The sequence below is a fragment of the Vidua macroura genome, chromosome 15 (assembly GCF_024509145.1).
Source record: "Vidua macroura isolate BioBank_ID:100142 chromosome 15, ASM2450914v1, whole genome shotgun sequence".
Lineage (NCBI taxonomy): Eukaryota > Metazoa > Chordata > Aves > Passeriformes > Viduidae > Vidua > Vidua macroura.
In genome coordinates, this window is record NC_071585.1 from 15,226,875 (window position 1) to 15,249,100 (window position 22,226).

At 41.2% G+C, this 22,226-nt stretch overlaps 1 protein-coding gene across 4 annotated transcripts; it reads left to right on the plus strand.

The window, feature by feature from the left end:
- The first annotated feature begins 4,084 nt into the window (after positions 1–4,084).
- On the plus strand, positions 4,085–16,978 carry UBLCP1 (ubiquitin like domain containing CTD phosphatase 1). Of its 4 annotated transcripts, none has more exons than XM_053991297.1 (11): positions 4,085–4,206; positions 6,474–6,667; positions 7,475–7,566; positions 7,975–8,060; positions 8,149–8,264; positions 9,319–9,417; positions 10,393–10,430; positions 12,530–12,628; positions 13,079–13,195; positions 14,509–14,636; positions 15,957–16,978. In XM_053991297.1, the coding sequence occupies exons 2-11, from the start codon at positions 6,514–6,516 to the stop codon at positions 15,982–15,984; spliced, it is 957 nt and encodes a 318-aa protein (XP_053847272.1). In that variant the 5' UTR covers positions 4,085–4,206; positions 6,474–6,513; the 3' UTR covers positions 15,985–16,978. The 4 variants fall into 4 exon arrangements, with proteins under 4 accessions (XP_053847272.1, XP_053847273.1, XP_053847275.1 ...); XM_053991298.1 differs by having other exon boundaries at positions 6,477–6,667; XM_053991300.1 differs by having other exon boundaries at positions 4,127–4,148; positions 6,477–6,667.
- The last annotated feature ends 5,248 nt before the right edge of the window (positions 16,979–22,226 follow it).

The window sequence follows — 22,226 nt, forward strand, 5'->3', positions numbered from 1 at the left end:
GATTTAACTACTCTCACTCTAGAATCCCATCTCAAAAATTCCTGGTTTTCACTATCTGTGACCCTATTTCCTAAATTTTTCACCATCACTTAGCTTCTCATCATCTCCTAATTTTTCCTCTCATTCTTGCTGCTTTTAAGAGCAGAATTTAGCTGGTTTCTCAATTCCCTATTTGTTTTCGCTCTTCTCAGGAAACCACTCCTTCAGTATCACTGATAACTAAATCTCTCCTTTGATTACATATATCTTTACCTCTCTCATAACACTGGACAGTGCTGACTCCAAACACATCAACAGCTGCTGTGATTTTTAACATACCTAAAGGAAAGCCAGAGCAATCTCTGTGTTGGGAAGCTGGAGAGCTGTGTGGTGATGTAAGGAAAGGGATGAATCAGGTTTTGTTCAGTGAATAAAAGCATCACAGTTCTTTCCCAAGATCCCTTGCCAGTGGGGCATAATCTAGAATACAAAGAATCGAAGTAAATAAAATAAAAATCATTGGGCTGAATAGTGGCAGAAGAATAACAGTTGCATTCAGGAGGTGGAAAATCATATGGTACATGGGAACAAGCCTCTGGTATTTATATGATCTCGCAATGCCAGCATTCACTAAATAATCCTGAAAAAACTCCTGTAAGGAAACTACATAAATAATATTCTAACTTCCCCTTTACTGATAAAGCAGCTGAGACAGAGACTGTATTAGTAATACCCTGAAAATGTGCTTCACTTCAAACTGGAGACATTTCCGAGTCTCCAACCGAGCTGGCAGCTCCTGAAGCATCACTGAACTCTGGGAATGCGGCGCTCGGAGCTGTGCCCGGAGTGACAGTGACTCAGAATCACAGGGAGCACTCCAATGCTGCATTTCTGGGGCACAGGGATGGCAGTGTCCAGCACACCCCGCTGCCTGCTCTGCTGCAGTCACTGGTGATCAGCAGGGCGGGAGGCTGCAAACACTCGGATGGTATCGGACTTGCAGAGTTTGACATTCTCAGACATCACTGCCTCATCCACCTGCTTAGAACAAATTATAAGCCAGAGAAAGTGGACTGGGAAAAAGCAATAAAGTATCATAGGATATCGTAAAAGGAGGCATTAGGGGAAAAGCAAAAAGCATAAAACAGACTGAGAATAAAATACACTGGTACCAAAATGTATTTTGAAGATTATTCTATTCTTAGTGGAGAATATGGGCTCTGCTCTAGATTTTTTCCAAACATAGGTTCAGTTTAGAAGTGGGGTAGAAGGGCTGGTGCATATTCAAGTGAGTTTTCTGAACCAAAAAGAAACGTGGAAAACAAAATACAACAAAACTTTTAAGATCTTGAAATCTGTGCTGTTGGCCCCTTCATAGTCTGCAGCACATTAACATCTGCACTGACTCTCTCCCATTAAAGTCACTGAATAAACAAATATTCAGCACCTCTCAGCCCTGCAATGTCATCACCTTTTGCCTTCCAACTCCTTCTTATCACAGAGATGTGATCTAATCTCTTAATTCTCAAAGCAAGCTTTTGAGGTTTCCACAGTTTTCAGCTTTAAATGATGATTTCAAAGGACTCTTACCCAGCATCTCCGAGAGCTGCTAGTGGGAATTTTGCTCTCTTACGTGCAGCATGAACAGCAATTTAGGAGATGAGCTCCTGGGCTTCAGTATTTATGCACAGGAGCATTTTGCACAAAAGGATCAGAAATGCACGATGTGAACATGAGGCATGGGAAGGGAGCCAGCAGGCATCAATCTGACATGCAGCCACTTCTTTTATTTCACCCTGGAGCATCCCAGGATGTAGCAGTGCACATCAAGGTGAAAGGGAACGTGCATTTGCTTTCAAATTTTCCCACTGCTCTTCTTTCCTCCTTGCCCTGCTAATTTACCACAGTGCAAACCCAGAGAGCCCCACCATGAAACACTTTCCTCAGTATAAAGATTGTGCTGTTTGGACTTTGAATTGCAATTATATGGTTTTAGTCAAATTACTTTGCCACTTTGCATTTAGTAACATTAGGATTGAGCACCACCATGTGTTTCACAGCTAAATAAAATGATGTATTTATCTGCACCATGTGAATCTTGTCAGGATCAGAGCATCTTTCGAGGATACAAAAACACCAGCATCAGACCAGAAATTAAATATGCATTCTTACACTTGTTCTTATCACTCCTCAAACAAAAAACAAAACCAAACCCAAAACCCTACTGCCTCATTTTCAAGAGAGCTTCCTAAAGGCCAACCAGAAAAGAACAAAAACTATTTTTAACAAAATTGCAAATACAGAGATGATCTCACTGGATGTCATCTTTGTAGCCTGAATTTTAAGCAGGCCTGGAGGGTGCATATTTTCATGACAGGGTGCGACTTTAATTACCAGTTGCAGCTTTGGAAGCTTTCCAGCACCACTGTAACATGCTGCCTCTGTGCAGAGGACAACTGTGTGTCATTCAAGCAAAAAGCAAACCCTTGGTGACTGGGACACAAGCAGAATGACTGGTTTTATGTGGATTTAGGTGCAGTCAGAAACTAAACCTGACAAGAACAGTTGTTACAATGGCCTCCCGTTTGTACCACTCTTCTAGAAACCAAAGTGGTGTTTTTACACTAAAACTTGAATACAGAACAAACTGAAAGTACATATCCAGGCGGGAAATACATTAAATTAATATCCTCTCAGGAAAGAGATCAGGCTTCTACACAGTTTTTGCTTATACTGCCCTTCTCCACTGAGATTCCCTTACAGCAGGAATGGCTCTTGCAAGTTCCTGGAGCCACTCTGAAGAAACTTCTTCTCACTGTATAGTTGTTTACCTCTGCTCTTTTGTTCCCTTCCCTACTTATTACCAAATTAAACAGAGAAAAATTATCTAACCTCTCAATACTGCAAGACATAAGGTAATAGAGGACTGAAACCTTCACTTCCTTCCTCAAATTTAACACCACCTCTACTGACACCAAGCAGAACCAGTCTCTGTCACCTCCACGTGATTTCACATAAGAAACCACACTTTACCACAGAATAATGTTCTTCCCTTTAAAGTATTTCTGCAAAGCAGAACCGCTGAGTGAAAAAGGCCAAATTCTATTTTTGTGGCAAAGTGTATTTTTTCCTTCTACATCTGTTGCCTAAGCACAGAACCACTGCAGCTGAAGGCAGTTCCCATGAACCCCAACAGGAGTCAAGAAGTGTCAACAGACACCACAATGTGCCCGTAGAGAGTCAGCCTTAGGAGCAGAGAGAGTTTTGAGTCATAGAATCACAGAATGGTTTGGGTTGGAAAGGACCTTAAGAGCCATTTCCTTCCAAACCCCCAGATGTGGGAAGACACCTTCCCCTGGACCAGGCTGTTCAGAGTTCCATCCAGCCTGGCCCTGTACACTCCCAGGGATGGGACAGACACAGCTTCTCTGGAAAACCTGTTCCAGGGCCTCACCACCCTCACAGAAAAGAATTTCTTGCTAATATCCAATCTAAACTCACTCTCAGTTTGAAACCAATCCCCTTCGTCCTGTCACTCCAGGCCACCATAAAGAGTCTCTCTCTCCAGCTTTCTTGTAATCTCCCTTCAGGTACTGGAAAGCTGCAATTAGGTGGCCCTGAAACCTTCACTTCTCCAGGCTGAACAATCCCAACTCTCCCAGCAGAGCTGCTCCATCCCTCTCATCATCCTGGTGCCTCTTCTGCACTCGCTCCAGCAGCTCCACGTCCTTTCTGTGCTGGGACCCCAGAACTGGCGGCAGCTCTGCGGGGTCTCAGGCGTGTCCCCTGAGCACAGAACAACCTCCTTCCACAGCTGGCAGTGGAAGACACTCTCATGCCACCAGCTGCCCGTGCAAGTCGCCTCTCCGGCCTCCCCGGGGCCGCGGCGCAGCTCGGCCTCAGGCCGGTGCTGAGGGGGCGAGGGCTCCGCGGTGCCGCGGCGTTCCGTCCCGTTCTGCTGCGTGACCCCGCCGGGAGCAGCCGCGCGGGCCCGACCCGCGGCATCGCCCGCCCTCGCTCGGCGCTGCCCTGCCCCGCTCGGGGCCGCCGGTTCCCGGCCGTTCCCCCGGGCCCGGCCCCGCGCACATCCGGGCGCCTCCCGCTTCCGCCGCGCGCCAGTTCCGCTTCCTGCGCGGCGGAGCCGGGACGGAGCCGGTGCCGCTGCCGGGGTGAGCGCCCGCTCCGCGCTGCCAGGGCGGGGGCGGATCGGCGGCCCCGCACAGCCCGGTGGGTGCGGCGGGGGCCGGGGGGGAGGGCCGGGGAGCCGGGGGCGGGCGGGTGTCGCGGCCGGGCCGGTGCCCCCGCGGGGCGGGAGCGGCTCCGCAGCCCCGCGGCCGCCGCAGCCCCGAGCGGGCGCTCCCGGTCGGGCCGCGCCGCTGCCGGGGCAGCCTCGGCGGGGAAGGAGAGCCCCGCTGACACCGAGCAGCTGCCGGCCCCAAGCCCCGTCCCACAGCTGTCACTGTGTGCGGGAAGTGCGGCCCCGAGCGCTCCGCGGGCGCTGGGGTGTTCCAGGGGGGTTGTGTTTATGTTGCTTAGTGGAACTCGGAGATGTGGGTGCCTGTCTTCAGAATCGCCCAAGGAGAGCGGTGTAGTGCTGCAATTTAACAGCACAACTGGAATGCTTTCTCTGACCCGTGCCTTTCCAACCCAATGGGCCCTGGTGGCCCAAGGGTCTTGTAAAGGCTTTGAAGATGAAATCAACCAAAGGAAGCTGTATTACCTTCAGCTCTGCACAGCACCCAGCCCCGGTGGTAGAACCCTTCAAAACCCCTGTGTCTTTTTCTGCTCCCAAACCATTTTCCCATTTTCCTTGATTCGGACCCCTGAGTGTTTTGGCAGGGAATAAAAGTGTCTTGTTTCCTTATAGCATTTGTTGTGACAGAGCTATAAATCTGTAAGGATTGAGGGTTGTCAAGTGGTCAGCTTTGGAGGGATGATCTTTTCAATTTAGCACTGGACAGAGACTGCAGAAGTTTTCTTACAGTTCTCACCCTGTGCATGTCCTTGCAGAATGATTTGAGGTGTATGGTACAGGTAAGGAAACAGACAATAAATTCTCCTTTCTGACTTAGTCTAAGGATTATGAACAGGAATAATTTATGGTAATGACACTGTGTATCAACACTGCTCTACACCATACAGCCTTAGCCTCTGTAGAATTTCTTAGTGCTTCTAAGACCCCTTTTTCATGAGTCTTCTTCACCGTGTCATACCAGGTCCCAATCTGATTTGACAATTTTTGGGGAAAAAAAAAAAATTTATTTCCCAGTGATACAAGTTTTCCTCTTCAATTTGTTTTCAGGGCTCTTAGAGGCAATAGTGTGGAGGTGAGGTTTGTAGTGTCCTTAGCAAGGAGGTTGTACCTAGACTAATTCTCATCTGCTCTGAGCTTGGTGGCTATGCCTGAGCAATTACAGGTTTGTTCCCCATAGCTTTTACTGTGTAAGAGAGAAAGATTTTTTCTGAGTGTAGGTAATTTCTGCAAATACAAAGCCAGAGAGGAAGAAGGATCAGAGTTTTGGCTTCTGAGATTTTTTAGAATTGCCAGACCTGCATTTCTTGAAGATTGATAACCCTAGATTTTTCACAGATCTGCGTTCTTTTTGAATATCAATCATTTGAGGACAATTTCACCATCAGTTGTGCAGAAGCCTTCTCTGCATCTCCTGACTGACTGTAACATCCTTTTCATACCTTTCTATCTCCTTGATTATATTTCTAAGCTCTAACAGAGAAAAAACATGTTCTTCCTTTTGCATTAAGCTAAAAATCTTGGTTTTCTGCTGTGTTTAATGTAGGATTAAACTGTTAAATACAATTTGTATAAACGATGCTGTGTAAATTAAAGATAGTATAATTATGGTTATTTTGTCAGCACTGCAATGAAAGTGCAGTTCTTTGGGTGTAATTGCATTGTGTGGGTGTGTGTTTTGGCTTTGTTTTCAAATTCCTGCTTTGATATTGCTACAGTGAGATGTAACCTGGGGTGTGCATTAGTGCAGGTATTGCACAGTGGAAGGGATTAGAGAAATCCAGTGCCAAAAATGGACTGTTGGGCTCAGAACCATTTTTATAGGCTTTATATGCTAGGGATTTCATATTTGCTGTTGTGTTATTACATCTGTAAAGGCACCCATGGCTGGTTTGGTTGCATAAGTGTTGCAGAGGACATTTCTGAGCTTTGCAATGGCTTTTGTGGTGCTGCAGTGCTGTGCTCAGGCTGTACCTGCACAGAACACCCAGCAGATGTGAATGTGACATTGCTAAAAACATCAAAGTGGAACTCAGAGCCCCAGTTTTAACACTGTTCTTTCTCCCCTTGTTTCAGCACTTTCTCAACACATTTCTCATCTGCTCAGGGGAAACAAACAGCTCTTTGATGTCCAATATAATAAAGAACCAAGAATGCTTTAAGTAGATGTTGTGGTTTGTCTTCTGGAAAGAGTAGTTCTCCTCTTTCTTCCTTACCTGATCTTTGTGTTTCCCTCCTGCAGCAGATTTTCCAGACAGCAACACTGAACATATGCTTCAAGGATGTCTCTCTCTCTCATAATAAAATGGGGTGGACAGGAGTACACGATAACCTCGCTGTCAGAAGAAGACACAGTGTTGGACCTGAAGCAGTCTCTGAAGGGCCTCACTGGAGTGTTACCAGAGCGTCAGAAACTGCTTGGGCTTAAAATGAAGGGTAACTGGCCTTATTTACTGCTTGTTGGGGATGTGCCTGAGGTGTTTAAGGACAAATATCCCCTAATCCTAGGCAGGATGTGTGCACTAACAGAGCACCCACTTCCCAGCTGTAGCTCTGGAATGGACATGAAGACAGACACTTCATACATCACTGGATATTGGTTATTATTAATACATCTATCTGGTCATTTTTTAGTGGTTCACACTGCCCTGTCCTAGGGGGGAGGAGAATTGGGGTTCAGATAAGAAGAGTTCAGTGACTGAAAGATAATAAAATAGAATACTAATTATTATAATAATAATAATGAAAAGAGGAGAAAGAGGCATAAAACCCAAGAGAAAGCAGTGCCACCATGCAGTTGCTCACCACCCACTGGCCAGTGCCCATCCAGTCCCTGGGCAGCAATCAGTGTCTCCCAGCCAGTTCCCCCCTGTTTATACTCTGGGCATGAGGTTCTGTGCTGTGGAATATCCCTTTGCCCAGTTCCCCCAGCTCCTTGTGCACCTGCTCACTGTCAGAGCACAGGAAACTGAAAAGTCCTTGATTTAGAGTAAGCGCTGCTTGGCACCAGCTAAACCATTGGTGTGCCATCAACATTATTCTTGTACTAAATCCAAAACAGCACTGCACCAGTTACCAAGAAGAAAATTAACTCAATCCCAGCCAAAACCAGTACACTGTATGTGGAAGATGATGATAACACAGCCAGTATTCTACAGGGAGCTTTTTTCACTTACACATGGAATGTATTGACATTTTTCTAAAAATCTCTACCTCAATTAAAAAAAAAATTCTGCATTACAGGCAAACCTGCAGATGATGATGTTAAGCTTGGGGCCCTCAAGTTGAAACCAAATACTAAGATAATGATGATGGGCACTCGTGAAGAGAGTTTGGTAAATAATTTGCTTGTTTATTAGCTTAAACAGAAAAAAAATGCTTTGTGTTTCCTAATTGCGATTTTAAATTATGACTATTCCAGTCATCATTTAAAAAAATGATAGTACAATAGATGTCTGTTGGCATTTTTTATGTAAACTTTGCTGCAGAACTCTCAGAGCAACATACTCATGAAACTCCTGTGGTGTTCTGCACCTGAAGTACAAACCTATTATTGTGATACTCACTGACTTTTAAATCTGAGCAGTCATCAGTATACTTTAATAATTCTTTCTGCTAGTAAAGTGAAACAATTTTGGTTAAATAGTATTCCTGCCCTGTAATGTGCACTAACAGAAACTTGGTATCCATTGTTATTTTCCCTCTCTGATCCTTGTTATCGTTTATTATTTTTATTCCTTTAGGAAGATGTCCTTGGGCCGCCTCCAGATAACGATGATGTGGTCAATGACTTTGATATTGAAGAGGAAGTTGTGGAAGTAGAAAATAGGTTAGAAGTTCAAGCTGTTAAAACAGTTTCTTATTGACTGTAGAGCGTACATTTTAATTAACTGTAACTTTTTGCTCTGTTACATCAGGGAAGAAAATCTACTAAAAATTTCCCGTAGAGTTAAAGAATACAAAGTGGAAATTCTGAATCCTCCTAGAGAAGGAAAAAAGCTGCTGGTGCTAGATGTTGATTATACACTATTTGGTGAGTTTTTATACAATTTGTGGTTTTTGTTTGGTTAAGAGCTCGATTTATTTGCCAGATCAGGTTTCTGGATTTTTGCTTTTGCTGTGTTGTACAACATAACTTCTGCTTTGTATGATTTTGTGGTCTTTTGCTCACATTTTAAAACGTTGCATGTTGTTGATTTTAGTGCAGCAGCTATTTAATTACTGCAAAAAGTTATAAACAGGCAGCAATTTAATCTTCTGTCCTGATAGTCTTTTCCTTGACAATTTGTATCTCGACCACCACAGTAGCAGGGCAAGATATTGTAAAATAATGATTCCAATCTGTACCTGATTGACTCTACTTTGGGGGGATTATGGGAGAGCAGCTTCAAATTTTATTTACATATCATTGCTAAACATTCACAAAACCACGTTTTTCTTGAAAATTCTGTCAGGCTGGTTGTTTTTGAAAGTCAGAATTTTCCTTCTGACTTAACTTTCTGGTTTGTAGGTGTGCCATGACAGCATGATTGTGAGCAGTAAATAATACCTTTCCCTTTCCTTAGCTTTCCTTTTTGATGACATTTGTTTCCAATCTGACTTTAAAATCCGACCTATTTCCAAGTTTAAACTTTTTATTGAGAGGTGTTCTGCTGGCAGATTTTGCAGCAGTTTTGGAATTGGAGCAGGAATGTTTGCATCTCTGAAATGAGTTTGATATATGCTCACTCAATTAACTGGACTAGGTTTGAAGGAATCTGTTTCATATCTGGCCAGTTACTAATTTGCTAAGTGCACAGATGATCTGCCCTGTCTCTTCAAAGATATTCATACTCAGAGATCTCTTGATTTAATTATTACTAAGCCCTCAAGTAGCTGTGAGACCAACAGATAAATATTCTCTCTGCTTTGTCTTTCCACCTTTAAAATGGGAATGGGAGTTTGATATCAAATCATTCATGACCTTAAAGTACTTCAGTGTTCCCCTCATGAAACTCTTTGAGTCTCTGGATAGAAAGGAAAGTCAGACTGGACTTTAATAACTAATACTTTAATACTGAATTGCTTATCTCTTATATTCTTTTTAGACCACAGGTCATGTGCTGAAACTGGGGTAGAGCTGATGAGGCCATACCTTCATGAATTCCTGACTTCTGCATACGAGGACTATGATATTGTAATTTGGTGTAAGTATTATACTCTATGCCTAAGAATTTATTGTAAATTGTCATCCAGAGCAGAGACTCCAGGTGGGAGGTTTTTATATTGCTTTTTAGTGTGACTCACAAGATCTGAAACGATGCAGAAACATTTGGCTGTAATTTGCACAACTATTAGAGATATTCTAGAACAATACCAATTATATGAAAAAGCCCCACATACTGCTCACAAGAATGGGTCTAGTCAAAGATAAAGCTCAGCATCACTTTACTGAGTGTACTTTGTACAAAGAAGTGCTTGAAATAACAGAACTGTATAATTAACATTAGAACACTGTTTGATAGTAATTTTACAAATAATTTCAATCCAGACAATGCACAATGAACTGCCAAATGACCCAAACCCTCCTGTCTGCAAGGGTGATTAGTTGATTCTTTGCCTTTGCATTCTAGTTCCAACAGCTGGAGAACAGACTTCAACCAGTGCAGGGTTCAAACCATATTAAAATTGTGTTACAAAATTCCATTTTCATAATCTTGAACAATGTTTCTCCATATTCTTAGATCAGCAGGCAATGCTGACACTTTGTCCTTCCCAGATTTTATGTATTCCTATTATTGCTTCCAGGAGAAAATCCTGCACAGGCAGTGAGGTTCCTCAAGCCAGGTGTATTCATGGTCTTACAGGCTGTGGTTCAGTGACAGCTGATCTAGAAAATGGTTTAAATATTTGCAGTGCTTGATCTAGTTGTTCATTTGAAAAGTAAGCTTTTCCAAACAAAAACAGACTTCCATGAAGTCTTTCTTTAAGGCCCTAAAAGCTGCAACAAAGGTGGATCTTTCTAAAATTAAATTTTAGAAAGAAATTTGTAAAAATTTGTAAAAAATTTGTAAAAATTTGACATATTACATGAATAAGTTCTTAGCTTATTTCTTTTTTTTTTGCCTGCCAATGACTTATTTTGATAAAGTATTCTTTCTGTTTTCTCCCTTTTGTTTCAGCTGCTACTAATATGAAGTGGATTGAAGCCAAAATGAAAGTAAGTTGTTCTGAAAACATTATTTTTTTCTGGTCTGGGAAACCCTTCATGCAGTTGTGCTCGTGCTCAGCGTTGTAGAGCAGGTTAGAAACAGGGGAGGTTGTATGAATCATAACCTGAGTTGTTTCAATTTCCATTGTCACTTGAAATTATCTTTATCACAAAACTAAATTAAATCTAATTTTAGAATTCCACACAAACTATCAGCAGTAGCTGCTAAATTTAGCAGAACTAAACACAAGTCAGTACCTGCTGAAACTTGGATTCATCACGCAGCCCTGCACAGTTGCTTTCATCTTACCTCTAATTATAGAGCTCCAGTCTTAAAATTTGATTTTTTTAAAGGAACAGACAGATGTGACATGCTGGAGTAGGTTATCAAGAGGAAACTCTTTCCATATTTATCTTTACCTCTTGCAGCTGGGGGTTCTGTTGCTTCCTCTGCCTTATTAAACATCCCATGAGAGCTCTTTCACTTTCTGGTTTCTTCCCTACCAGAATCAGGCAGGGAGCCACTTTTGAACAGCTGACCTCGTGGTAAACATATTTAAAGTCAGGCTTAGTTTTAAATCTAATGAGCTTACTAAGAATTGCTGTGTGTTTGGTCAGTGGGTTGGGGTTTTTTATGTTTATAAACCAAAAGTTATTCCCATTCCAGGAAAAACCTTCCCAAATTTAAGCTTTTATTATGCACTACTTTTTCAGGTTTTCACAGAGCAAAACACACTTTTCCAGTGTTCTCTTCCTCAAAATAATTAATTGCTACAATTTTTTCTAAACAAAAATGCCTCTTAGAAATGAGAATCTTTAGTCAGAACTATGAAGTGGAGATAGTGCAAGTAAAATCAGTGCTGAGCCTTGCAAACATTGCATTCTTGTGGCAGTGTCACATATTTATATTGTGTTGTCTAGGACTCAGTCTTGTGGAAAAGCATTGTTCAAAACTGGGCTCTTTCCCCTGCACTGGTCACCTTTCTGCATTTCCAGGTTGCTTTTCCAGCCCTCCTCCTGGACCCTGATCCATTGAGATTCCTGCCACTAGATGCCACTTTCTCCTTAAACTGATGGCACCAGGGGTGCTCCCCTCCAAGAGTTTCACTTTTGGTCAGGGAGCTGTGATTCCAGCAATAGTTGGCATTAAAGTTTCTGTTTTAAAGTACAAAGCAGGAACAACACTTAGAAGAAGGGAGCATCAGACAAGAAAATTTAATCTCTCAGTTACCACCCTTTTATGCCTGAAATTCAAACATTCTAGAACAGCTGGTTCTGTCAGTGTAACAGGATACTGACAGGTAGAGCATTCCATTTGCAAGATTGCATTTTTAAATAAAAGCAAATCAGGTAAGTGTGGCTGGATATTTGCAAGAGAGCTGCTGCATTTGGTATTTTCTCCCTGTTACAACAGCATATTGCTGCTGTCTCACACACCAGAAATTGTCAGCAATATCTGTGTTGTACCATGTCAGCAGATTTTACTGGTACTTTTCAACTTTGGAAAGGATTTGAAATGGAAATGATGATCCCTCATCTAGTCTTAAGTTTTTTATAAGTTTTTTATTTCTAAAAAGGATGTTTTACTTAGAGCATTTCAGGCGTTACCGAATCTTCAAAGTGCAAATTGACACTGACATTGGTTATCTTGGACATGTGCAGGAGGGAACAGTGACAGTGAGATGTTCCTGGGTATTCCATCTTAGGCTGGGCTGTGATTTGTGCAAATCACTGTGAGGAGCAAAGAGCAGCCAGAACACAATTGCTGTAAAGCTCAGTTGAGGTGTGGAGAACTTGTGAGAGGTTGTGCATGAAGGTATGAGCAAAACCTCTCTGTATTTTGCCTTCTCTGCAAAGTCGCTTTGATTTTCTGCTAGCATCAGCTGTTAAGTTCCTGATATTAAACACTAAAAATAAATCCCTGTGTGCACTTTTGTGATCCTCATTATATAACAAATGTAAATTTCTCCAGGTATCTATTTTTAGTGTGTCTCTGGTAAACCTCCATGGCTCACCCCGTGACAAGCAATGTACTATAATAGTGGTTCCAGTTGTTGAGCAGTAAAACTCATAATTAGAAGCTTTAATCTTAAATCTTTGTGATGCAGGAGCTTGGGGTGAGTACCAATGCAAACTACAAGATAACTTTCATGCTGGACAGTGCTGCCATGATAACAGTGCACACTCCTCGGAGAGGACTAATAGATGTAAGTACCAATTTTTCTCCTAATCTTTTTCTACATTCAGCTGGCATTTTATCACAGCCCTTTAAAATACTCAACAAAAAAAAAGTTGTTCAGGAGTTTTCATGCAATAAACTGCAAGAATCTTGGAACCACAGATTTTTTTTTTACTGGAAGTCTCTATTAATGTTCTGAATGGTATCTTTAGATGTCACAGCTTTCAAATCAAACAGCAGGTAACTGTTGCAAGAAAACTTAGTGTCAACAGAAGTTACACTTGCTCTATCCTTAGTGTGGGGGGTATTTATGTTATTTCACATCTTCCTTTGTTAAAGCCAAACTACCTGATAATGGTAAAGCAAAAGAATACAAGTGTTCATTCAAGCTGGGACTCAGGTTCCTATAGATGGCATTTTCATCTCCTGCATGTGATCTGATTTACCTCAGATACCTTGTATTGTGATGTGTTTGCAGGTGAAGCCTCTTGGTGTTATCTGGGGAAAGTTTTCAGAATACTACAGCAAAAAAAATACTATTATGTTTGATGATATTGGCCGAAACTTCCTGATGAACCCACAGAATGGACTCAAGGTAATGTAAGCTGGAATTTTCATTTCCTGCTACGTTTTCTTAATACTTCAAATGAGTACCTTCTCCTACTTCTTTGCTGTAACATAAAGAAAGAATATTCTTAACTAGCAAAGATGCAAGTTTGATAAAACCTTTTAATTCACTCTGCCCTTTGTCTGCCCTTAATAGTAGTATTAAATAAACCTTGTGTCACTATTAAGTGAGTGTTTAAGAGATTACCAAAATCAATGAAATTGTTATTTCTGCTCGAGTTATACCTGCAAGCTGTAATCAAGCTGGGCATTGTTGACAGGCACCATTGAAAATGTGATGTTCAATCTCCAGAGTGGTCACATTCCAAAAAAAGTCAAATAACAAGTGGCTGTACTTCATGATAGTATGACAGGATAATCACGAGTGTTCTATATGAGAAATAATTAGCACCTTGAGCCATTTTGACTATAGGACAGCAAATATTTCATTTTATATAACTGTCAACCAGTGTGTGCTCTGTTACTGCTGGTTCTGAATAAGAGTGCAACTTAAATTTCTACATACATGTGATGGTAAAGCAGTGTTGTACTAAAAGAACTTGCATAAATCTCCCTAAAAAAGAAAAAGATGTTTTCAAATGCAGAAGTTCAAGATGGTATCTCTTTGAAAGTATCCATGATGAGAAGAGGAAAGCAGTTGATGAGATCTAGCAAGATGATCTTAACTGGAAGGAGAATCAGGAATAGCAAAGATCTTGCTGGGAGGGGATGATCCAGAGCTCTAGCTCAGGATTGGAAAAATGTTTGTGGAAGTGTTGTTAACAGCTGCAGAGAAGAGCACTGAATCACTAAAACAAGGCCCAGGTAAAATGTATTCCAAGCTTTCTTCTGATATCTCTTTTCACAACAGCACTGGTTGTAGTCAAAGGCTTTTTGCTGAAAAAAAGCATCTGGTTCCAATGATACCACACAACTCAGAATGCTGAGCTGAAAACCTCTCCTGAGAAAATCTCTGTGAAATCATATCAGAAAATGTGGCAGTCCATTCCAGATCATTTTTTCAGTCTGTCTAGGAGGGGAAGGCTTGAAGAAGTGCAAGAGAAAATAATTTTTTTCTGGTTGGTGCAAGGTAAAAACCCATCAGTCCAGTTTGCATGAACAGGACAAATTGGATCTGACCACTACTGGAAAAGGTTTTTTTTTTCCTCTTACCTGTGAAGAGTTATAACTTGTCATAGTACTGAAAATATGTTTTAGTCAGATGGTAAGTGATAGAGAATCTAAAGCACTTTTTCTTTCTGTGAGCAAATGGTTATAACCCAGTTTATTTCTTTTGTATAGATAAGGCCTTTTATGAAAGCACATTTAAATCGGGATAAAGACAAGGAGCTTCTAAAGCTCACACAATACCTCAAAGAAATAGCAAAATTAGATGACTTTTTGGAGCTGAATCACAAACATTGGGAAAGGTAAGAAAAAAGGCAAAATTCTTGCTTCCTTCTATACCTGACCTCAGTGTTTTGCTTGAGGTTCTCTCTACAAACACCAGAAACAATGGAACTGATGAACTTTATAACTTACAGTTATAAAGGTCCTTTAGTTTGAGAAGAATTTTAATAGGGCTGTAGTGTTGGGACAGCTTCCCTAAAATTATTTTGACAGGATACATCTGTGTTTTCCTACTTGTCCAATATTCAGCATTGCCAATTATGCAATTATGCATCCTAAAAGGAAAAGAATCTTGAAGGAACATGGTCTCTGGAAACCTCTTTCATTGCACCCCAGCAAAGTTAGACTGTGGGTTCAGATCCCAAATCCTTTGTTTTAAGGCAACTTTTCTAGAAGTTCTTGAAAGCTTTGTTGTGTTAGTGTAGTTCTGAGGCACATCCAGTTTGGGTGGTATTGCAGGATTCATCGGCTCCAAGTTACTGTCTTACAAACAAGACTTTTCCAAGTGCTCAGGGCACCAGTTAGCATGCTAATTCTTGCTAGAAAGTGATTAACTGAAGGACTTCAGCACAATTATTCTTGGTTTTATGCAACAGCCAGAGGCTTCAATGCATGTGAAGAAAGATTGTTGGAAAACCACTCCTTTGGTGTTTAAAAAATGGAGCCTTACAGACTTGATACAATTTGTCTTTTCTGAATAGAACAGAAAGTGAAATGTTAAACCTTAAAAGCAGTGAAATTCACTGGATATTTCACACTGTCAGTGAAATTGGTTGGATTCTTTCTCTTAGATTATTTGCAAAGCCTTTGCTGTCACACCACATAGGCAGACTGGTGCTCTGGTGCTAAGAGAGATGTGAGAACAGAATACAAGCAGTTCAGAGTCACTCACATTCTCCAGAGAAGCTGCTGGAGGGCTGTTCTTTTCAGGTTATGCTGCATCAGTTCATTAAAGTCCTGAATTTATTTGAAGGAGTGCCATTACTAATAGGCCTTTTCATCTTAAAGGATATAAAAGCCACTTACCCAACTGATGTAATTTTCCATCCTCTTAGAATGAAACAGGTTTCCATTTCCTTCCTCCCTTTTGTTTAAAAAGCCTGATAGAGTCTAACTAAAACATGACTTTGAATTACCGCAAGATAACCTATCATGGAATTGAAAGATGTTGAAATTAAATAAAAATCATAAGTGGTATTGATTGTATTTCTAATTTTTGGTTATCAGTAGGAGGATTGTTGGTGAGAAAAGAAAGCAGAGTCATACTTTGATCTTATGATCTCAGGAATATTTGTGGCCACCTCTTACTTGGTGAAAAACTCTACTTTTGTTTCTTTCAGGTATCTTTCAAAGAAGCAAGGACAATAACACTAATAAAACTGTGTGGCACTGAACTGAAGGGAACATCACTAAGATCATTGGACTTTTCCTTGCTTTTGTGCTAGAGTATAATAGTGCTGGACACTGGACCCAATGCCAGAACGACTGCTAAACTTGGTCTTCCAGCTGGTTGGTTGTGGGTTTTTTAAAAGATCACAGCAATAAGCTCAAAGTGGGAGAAACAAGTCAGTTGCTTTTTCTTGCATTCAGTTCTGGTGTTACTTCTCAAAATACTTTCCTCTCCTTCGCTGCTGAAGTATAACCATAACCATCAAAGACCAAAACCATTCTGAGACTAGAAAAAAAAAATATTTAGACCAAAAAAGTTGATTGAAAAGCCAACCTTGGCAGTGTATGAATTGTATAAGTCCTCTATTCCCTCCATCTTTAGAAACAGTCTCCCTCTCCCATTCCAGTATTTAAGTCTATAAATTACAAGTTGTCTAAGTTTGGTATGTATTAGTATGTCAGTGTTTCTCTGTGCAAGACAGTAAGATGGGAAAGTACCACCTCTGTGGCCAGTTTACCCCAGTGTGTGAACTTGTACTATAAAGCAGTGTTTACTGGAAAACAAAAGATTGAAGTTTGAGGGAGAGAAACCCACTGTTATTTGATCAGTGAAAAGCAGTCTGCCTGAAAAATCCCCATATCTCAGATAAAGGGTTTAAACCTCAGATGGGAAAGTCACATTCCTAACAAAGCATGAACAAAACCCTTGTTCTCTTCTAGCTAAATCTTGTCAAAGTGCAAACACTATGTTTAAATACAATATTCAGCCATACTGTTCTTAAAATATCATTTACTTGCGCTGCTTATGCCTGCACTATAGAAGTGTGATGTGACTGCTGTTTGGCATTTCCAACACTTGTGCATTATGCAGTTCATGGATTTGAAAGAAGACTGACCCTTTCAAATAAAAAATGGTATATATTGTTCTTAAGGAACTATAGTAGTTGTGTAAATAATAAATACCTTTTTCATACTTTGTGTCCTGTGCTGCCTTCAGCATTTAACGTGCACAACAGAGGAACCATCAATAATATTAATTTTAGAGGGGGTTGGAGGATTTGTTTGGGTTCCAGAGACACTGGGTTTGCAGCAGGAGTTGAGCAAGAGCCTGGTATGTGCCTCTGTGGATTAGGGAAGTGGTACAGCACCAGGCTGGCCAGGAAAGGAGCCCTGACAGCACATGTCAGGCTGTCAGGACAGCAGGCACAAAGGAGCTGCTGGGACGAGCACACGAGGCTCCGGCTCAGTGACCTGTCAGAAAACATCCAGGTCCTTGTTCAGGGCTCTGTGTGCTTTAGGGCCAACCCCAGCTGCCTTTGACAGAGCAAAGCAGAAACCTGATGCATAAAAGTGGTGCTTTAGGTAAGTATGGAGGGTGAAGATCTGCAGTTTTGTCTCCTAGAGCTGATTTCTGACCCCTGTACAGACAGTGCAGGGAGAATCCCTGAGCTTACCCAGTGATCCTTTCCTGGAAAAGCTGCAGCAGCAGAGATCATGGAATATGGGACTGCTGCATGGTGCACTGGAACTCCTTTGAGTTTGAACGTTTGTGCTGTGCAAAGAGAGAAAACCAAACCAAGGGAATGTATTTAAACATGTGCCTGTATTTTTTTTCCCTCAAAGTTGGCCTACAAACAGAATGTTACAGTGAATGATCAATACTAATTTCTTTTGCTTTCTACAAGGAAAGTTTAAAAAAATCAATCTTGATTTTATTTCAGTGACATGGGGGTTTTGTCCCAGAATTTGAGAGTATTCACTGATCTGAAGGTGATGTGCACTCCCCTTTCAAATATTTTATAAGCTGAGCTGGAACATGCAAGTATGATCTCAATATGATGGTAACACAGAGCTCTTGCTGACAAGTTGTTATGTGTTTTATGACTAATATCTTACCCTTGCCACATTTTCTGTTTGAAGACTAGTCTTGTAGTTTGATTTGGCTGTCTTCTAAAAATGCTGCTGGGATTTACTTGGCTGAGATTTTTTAAATCGTGAAGCTGTGGATAAGGAAAGCACAAGCCTGATGTTCAAATGACTATAAGGATCAGGGGGCACTGATGGGAGAGTGGGTTAAAATGGTAAAAGCAGCAGGAATAAATCTGGATTTTGTTGCCATGGTTGATTGTGGAGGCAGGTGGCATCAGCAGGTTCAGAAAAGAGTTCAGCACCTTCATAGAAAAGTCCACAGGCAGAAGCTAAAGGGAATGGCACTAAAGGGAATAGGAAGGCCTAATTGCCTGCAACAAAAGAATTGGAGGTGCTCAGGAAGATGGGAGTGGGTCACACAGAGCAGCTCTTGCATGCACTACAGGGCTGCTCTGGGCTACACCTACGATGTGGCTGTGCCAAACTACCACAGGAACTGCAAGGATAAATGGGTAGTTTTCTGCTTAGCTCCACAATAATGTATTTATTGCTCATAAATGCAGAAGAAAACACCTGTGCTGATTTTTTGTTTCTCCAAAGGGAAGACAGTTTTGACCTTCTTGTATTTCCAAAATGTAGTTAAGCCTGGAGAATAACTATGGACAGCAAAGTTTAAAGGTTTATTCCCTGCTAACATTTACTTTCCTTTTACATGATATTGAGGTGCCTGAGAAGTACTTGATTAATGGCTTTCACTATCTCTATTAAAAGAAACAGTATTAAAGTATAATTAAAGAGAGGGAGCGTACAACTTAATTACAGAGCTCATAATTTACCGCTCTGCAAAACTCTGGAGAAGCATTAAATGGAGTCTGAACGATTCCAAATATTTTCACGTGTCAGAGACTGTCTCAGGCTCCCAGTACATGTCAAACATTTTGTATGTTGTTCTGTCTGATTATTCAGACCAGAAGAGACAGTCCATTTCAAAATGAAGTTATTTCAGTAAGCCCTGGATGTCTGACAACTCCAATGCCTCACTGTGGCATGAATGCTCATCACTGGAGGTGCATGGAATGACAACTGAAGCCAGGAACTGAACTGCAAATTCAGCCCCACAAATCCTGCTGCATGACTATGAAATCTACAGCTCGTTGCCAATTTTTATTCCTGACTTGACATTCAACTGATGGCAAGTGGATGCCAAAGGGTTTAAGATAATTTTCCACTCTGTCTGTTCAGATGTATTTAAGGCTGATGTGAGAAGTGCTGAATACTTGCTGCCAATTAGATAAAGGCCAGGTAAAAACTGTATTTCAGAGGGTAAAGAAAAGCACAGTTTTCCTGATTCTTTAAAGCTGCTTAGAACAAGAAATGCTGGATGAAGAGGCAGAATCCTTGGACATTTCACTGTTGTCACCACAGCAGTTGTGACAGGTACTGCTGGATATTAGCAACTGCTGCACACAGCAAAGGGTGCCTGATGAAGTGCTTTGGCTGAGGGGGATTCACAGAGAAAAATTTCAGTAAAAAGAAAATGTTGAGGAAGAGAATAACAGCAGTAGATGATAAAAATATTGCTCTATCCTGGAGAAGACAAGGGACATCTTGCAGGCATTACAACTTTCTTGTGTGAGCAATATTGGCAATATCTTGTTAGCAGGGACTGGTGCTGACAGCTGTGCTTTGAATGGGCTCTGCACCAGCAAGGACATGCTTTAGATACAAGCAGCCCCAAAGATTCAACAAGGACTGCCTCGTGATGGCAGGTCAACAGCTCTGGTTAGGTTTCCCTAAAAATACTGAAAAACAGCTCTGAGGGCTCACAATGCCAAGTTTGACTCTCCTGGCTTTATCTGCTGCACCACACCACTTTAGACATGTATTTCCCAGCCCATCTCTATCATCCCCCATTATCCTTTGGATCACTGATAAACACACAAGGCCTCAATCTCATTCATGCATCAGCCCTTTTCTGATAGTGTTTTATAATAGAGAACTTCAAAATGAACTATTTATATACTGATGAGCTTCCTCATACAACCCTGAACTTCATTATTTATGCTTATTTAGGAACTTTGCTCATCTCTGGAGATCCTTTGATGCTGCTTTGAGCACTTGGATGCTCATTTAGCTCTCAGGAGTCTGTGCTGAGCTTGGCCTGTGTCCTTGCCACACACAGTCACATACAATGCCATGCCATTCATTTCGATGTCTCTCCTGGCAAATAGTTTTCCCACCAATTCATTTTCTGTTAAGAATGGGTACAAGTCAAAGGGAGATTGTTCTCAAATTGCATAATGCTCAGAGCACTATGGCTGGGGTGCTGGGCACAGAAAAAAAGCGCATCATTAACACCCCCTGAAAGTTTTTTGTTGTGTTGGTTTTCCATTCCTTTAAACTGCCTAGCTGGAATTGCACACCCACTCTGCTCACACCCCACCATTTGTCAAGGTGTTTATATATCAGAAAAGAGCAGCTTTTATCATTTATCACAGCAGGGGCCAGGTTTGGCTGCAGCTCCTGCATGGAAAGGGACTGGGTGACCTGGAGCAGAGCCTGAACAGTCACTGCTGCTGAGTGATGTCCTCTCCTCCCCCTGCAACACCCCAGAAGACTTTGACCTCAGTGTTTTGAAGCACTAAGATTTCATCAGATTTTTTGTACTAAATATCTGTAGTGTTAAAGCATTTGGTATTTAACAGTGGCAGCCTTACTCTTCACGATTTGTGCTGCTCTGCAAGTCAAACTCAGGACCAGGGCATCAAAGAAGTCAGAGTTTACCATCAATTCCTGGGTCAATTCTCTCAACCTTCAGATCTGATTGGGCTTTTCCTCTCCAGCCTGTTCTACTTGCTGCAAGATCAACCCCTGGATTTTGAGTTGGATCTGTCACGCTCCTTCCAGAGCACAGAGTGCAGGGCCAGACAGCTGGGCATGAATGATGGTTCACAGCCTGGTCAATAAACTTGTTTAAATTGTTCCACATTGGAGGAAAATGTTCACAGACAGATTAAAAAAAAAAAAAAAAGTGTGTCAGTGCTGAGCTCATTCAACAGTCCTGCTTCTGAGCATGTTGTTATAGTAAAACTGTGGGTAAAAACCTCCTTCCCAGCTTTGTTTTTCCAATGCTCTATGATTTTTTTTCCCCCTCACTTCTTAAAAGTCTCTTGGAGTGGGTGTGTTGTATCTTTCCATCTCTGTTTCATTGGCCCAGTGGGCTCCTGCTCCATGGCAGGCACTGTGCTGTGGCATGGGAGTGACTCAGGGTTGGAGGAGCTTTGTACATGATGGATGAGCTTCAAGCCAAGAGCTCCACTGGTGAGCACCCAAATTTATCCCTCAGGTGTTTCCCCCCCAGTTTGGGTCATACTCAGAAAACAAATGGTGGCACAGTAAGAATATTGTAAATTTAACAAATTCTAGTAAAACTTTCTAAGACACCCTGGTTCCTAGGGCAAGATGAGGTGGCTCTAGAATTGTATTTTGCAAAACCTATGATTATTTATCCAATTTTCTATATTCAGTTCACATTTCATGGCACACAGGGGTGTGTGTGACATTTGTGAGCAGTGAAAGCTGCATCACTTTAGTGAAGGAACATGAGCAGAATTTCAAGCAGACACTTAAACTGCAATTGATGCACTTTTGGGTCCCTCTGCTGTCCTAATGATGGATATTTCTTGAATCAGGACCAAAATGAGCACATTTTTGGAAAATATAAGTGTATTAAACTGCCTCAGAAATGAAAATGATAAAGTGATGTGGGATTTTTTGTAAAATCTGATTAATCCCTTACAGATGTGACTAGACAGAACAGGTAGCAAAATCTTTTTCTATAACAAATGGTACTAAATTAAAACCAAAATTATTTGTGTCTAATACTTGAAGGAAATTCTGAGATTCAGATACAGAGGGTTTGTAATTACACCTAGGCAACATCTCCACTCCCACAAATAGTAAATTAGCTGAGATAAATACATTCAGAAGCTGTTAAGCTATTTTGGTTTGGATTTAGTGAGTAGCTGCTGCTGGAAGAAAGCAGATAAATAATTGCAATTTCTGACTTCTTTAAACAGAATCAAAATATTTTGTTTTGTATGTGTGTTTCTACTTTCAAAAAATTTAGGTAGATATAGTTCAGCAATTAGTAAATCATATAACATTCAGTTTTATGAAGTTGAGATGACACTGTTGTCACTGATAAATGAGTTTATCACAGCTTGTCTTTCACTCAGCCCAGCAATCCCTGACCAAGTTTAGGACAGTTTGCCTGGTTTTAAACTGAGAGATGCTACAAAATAGGTGTCTATTTAGACTTAGATCACTGATGCAGAGATATTCATTGCCCT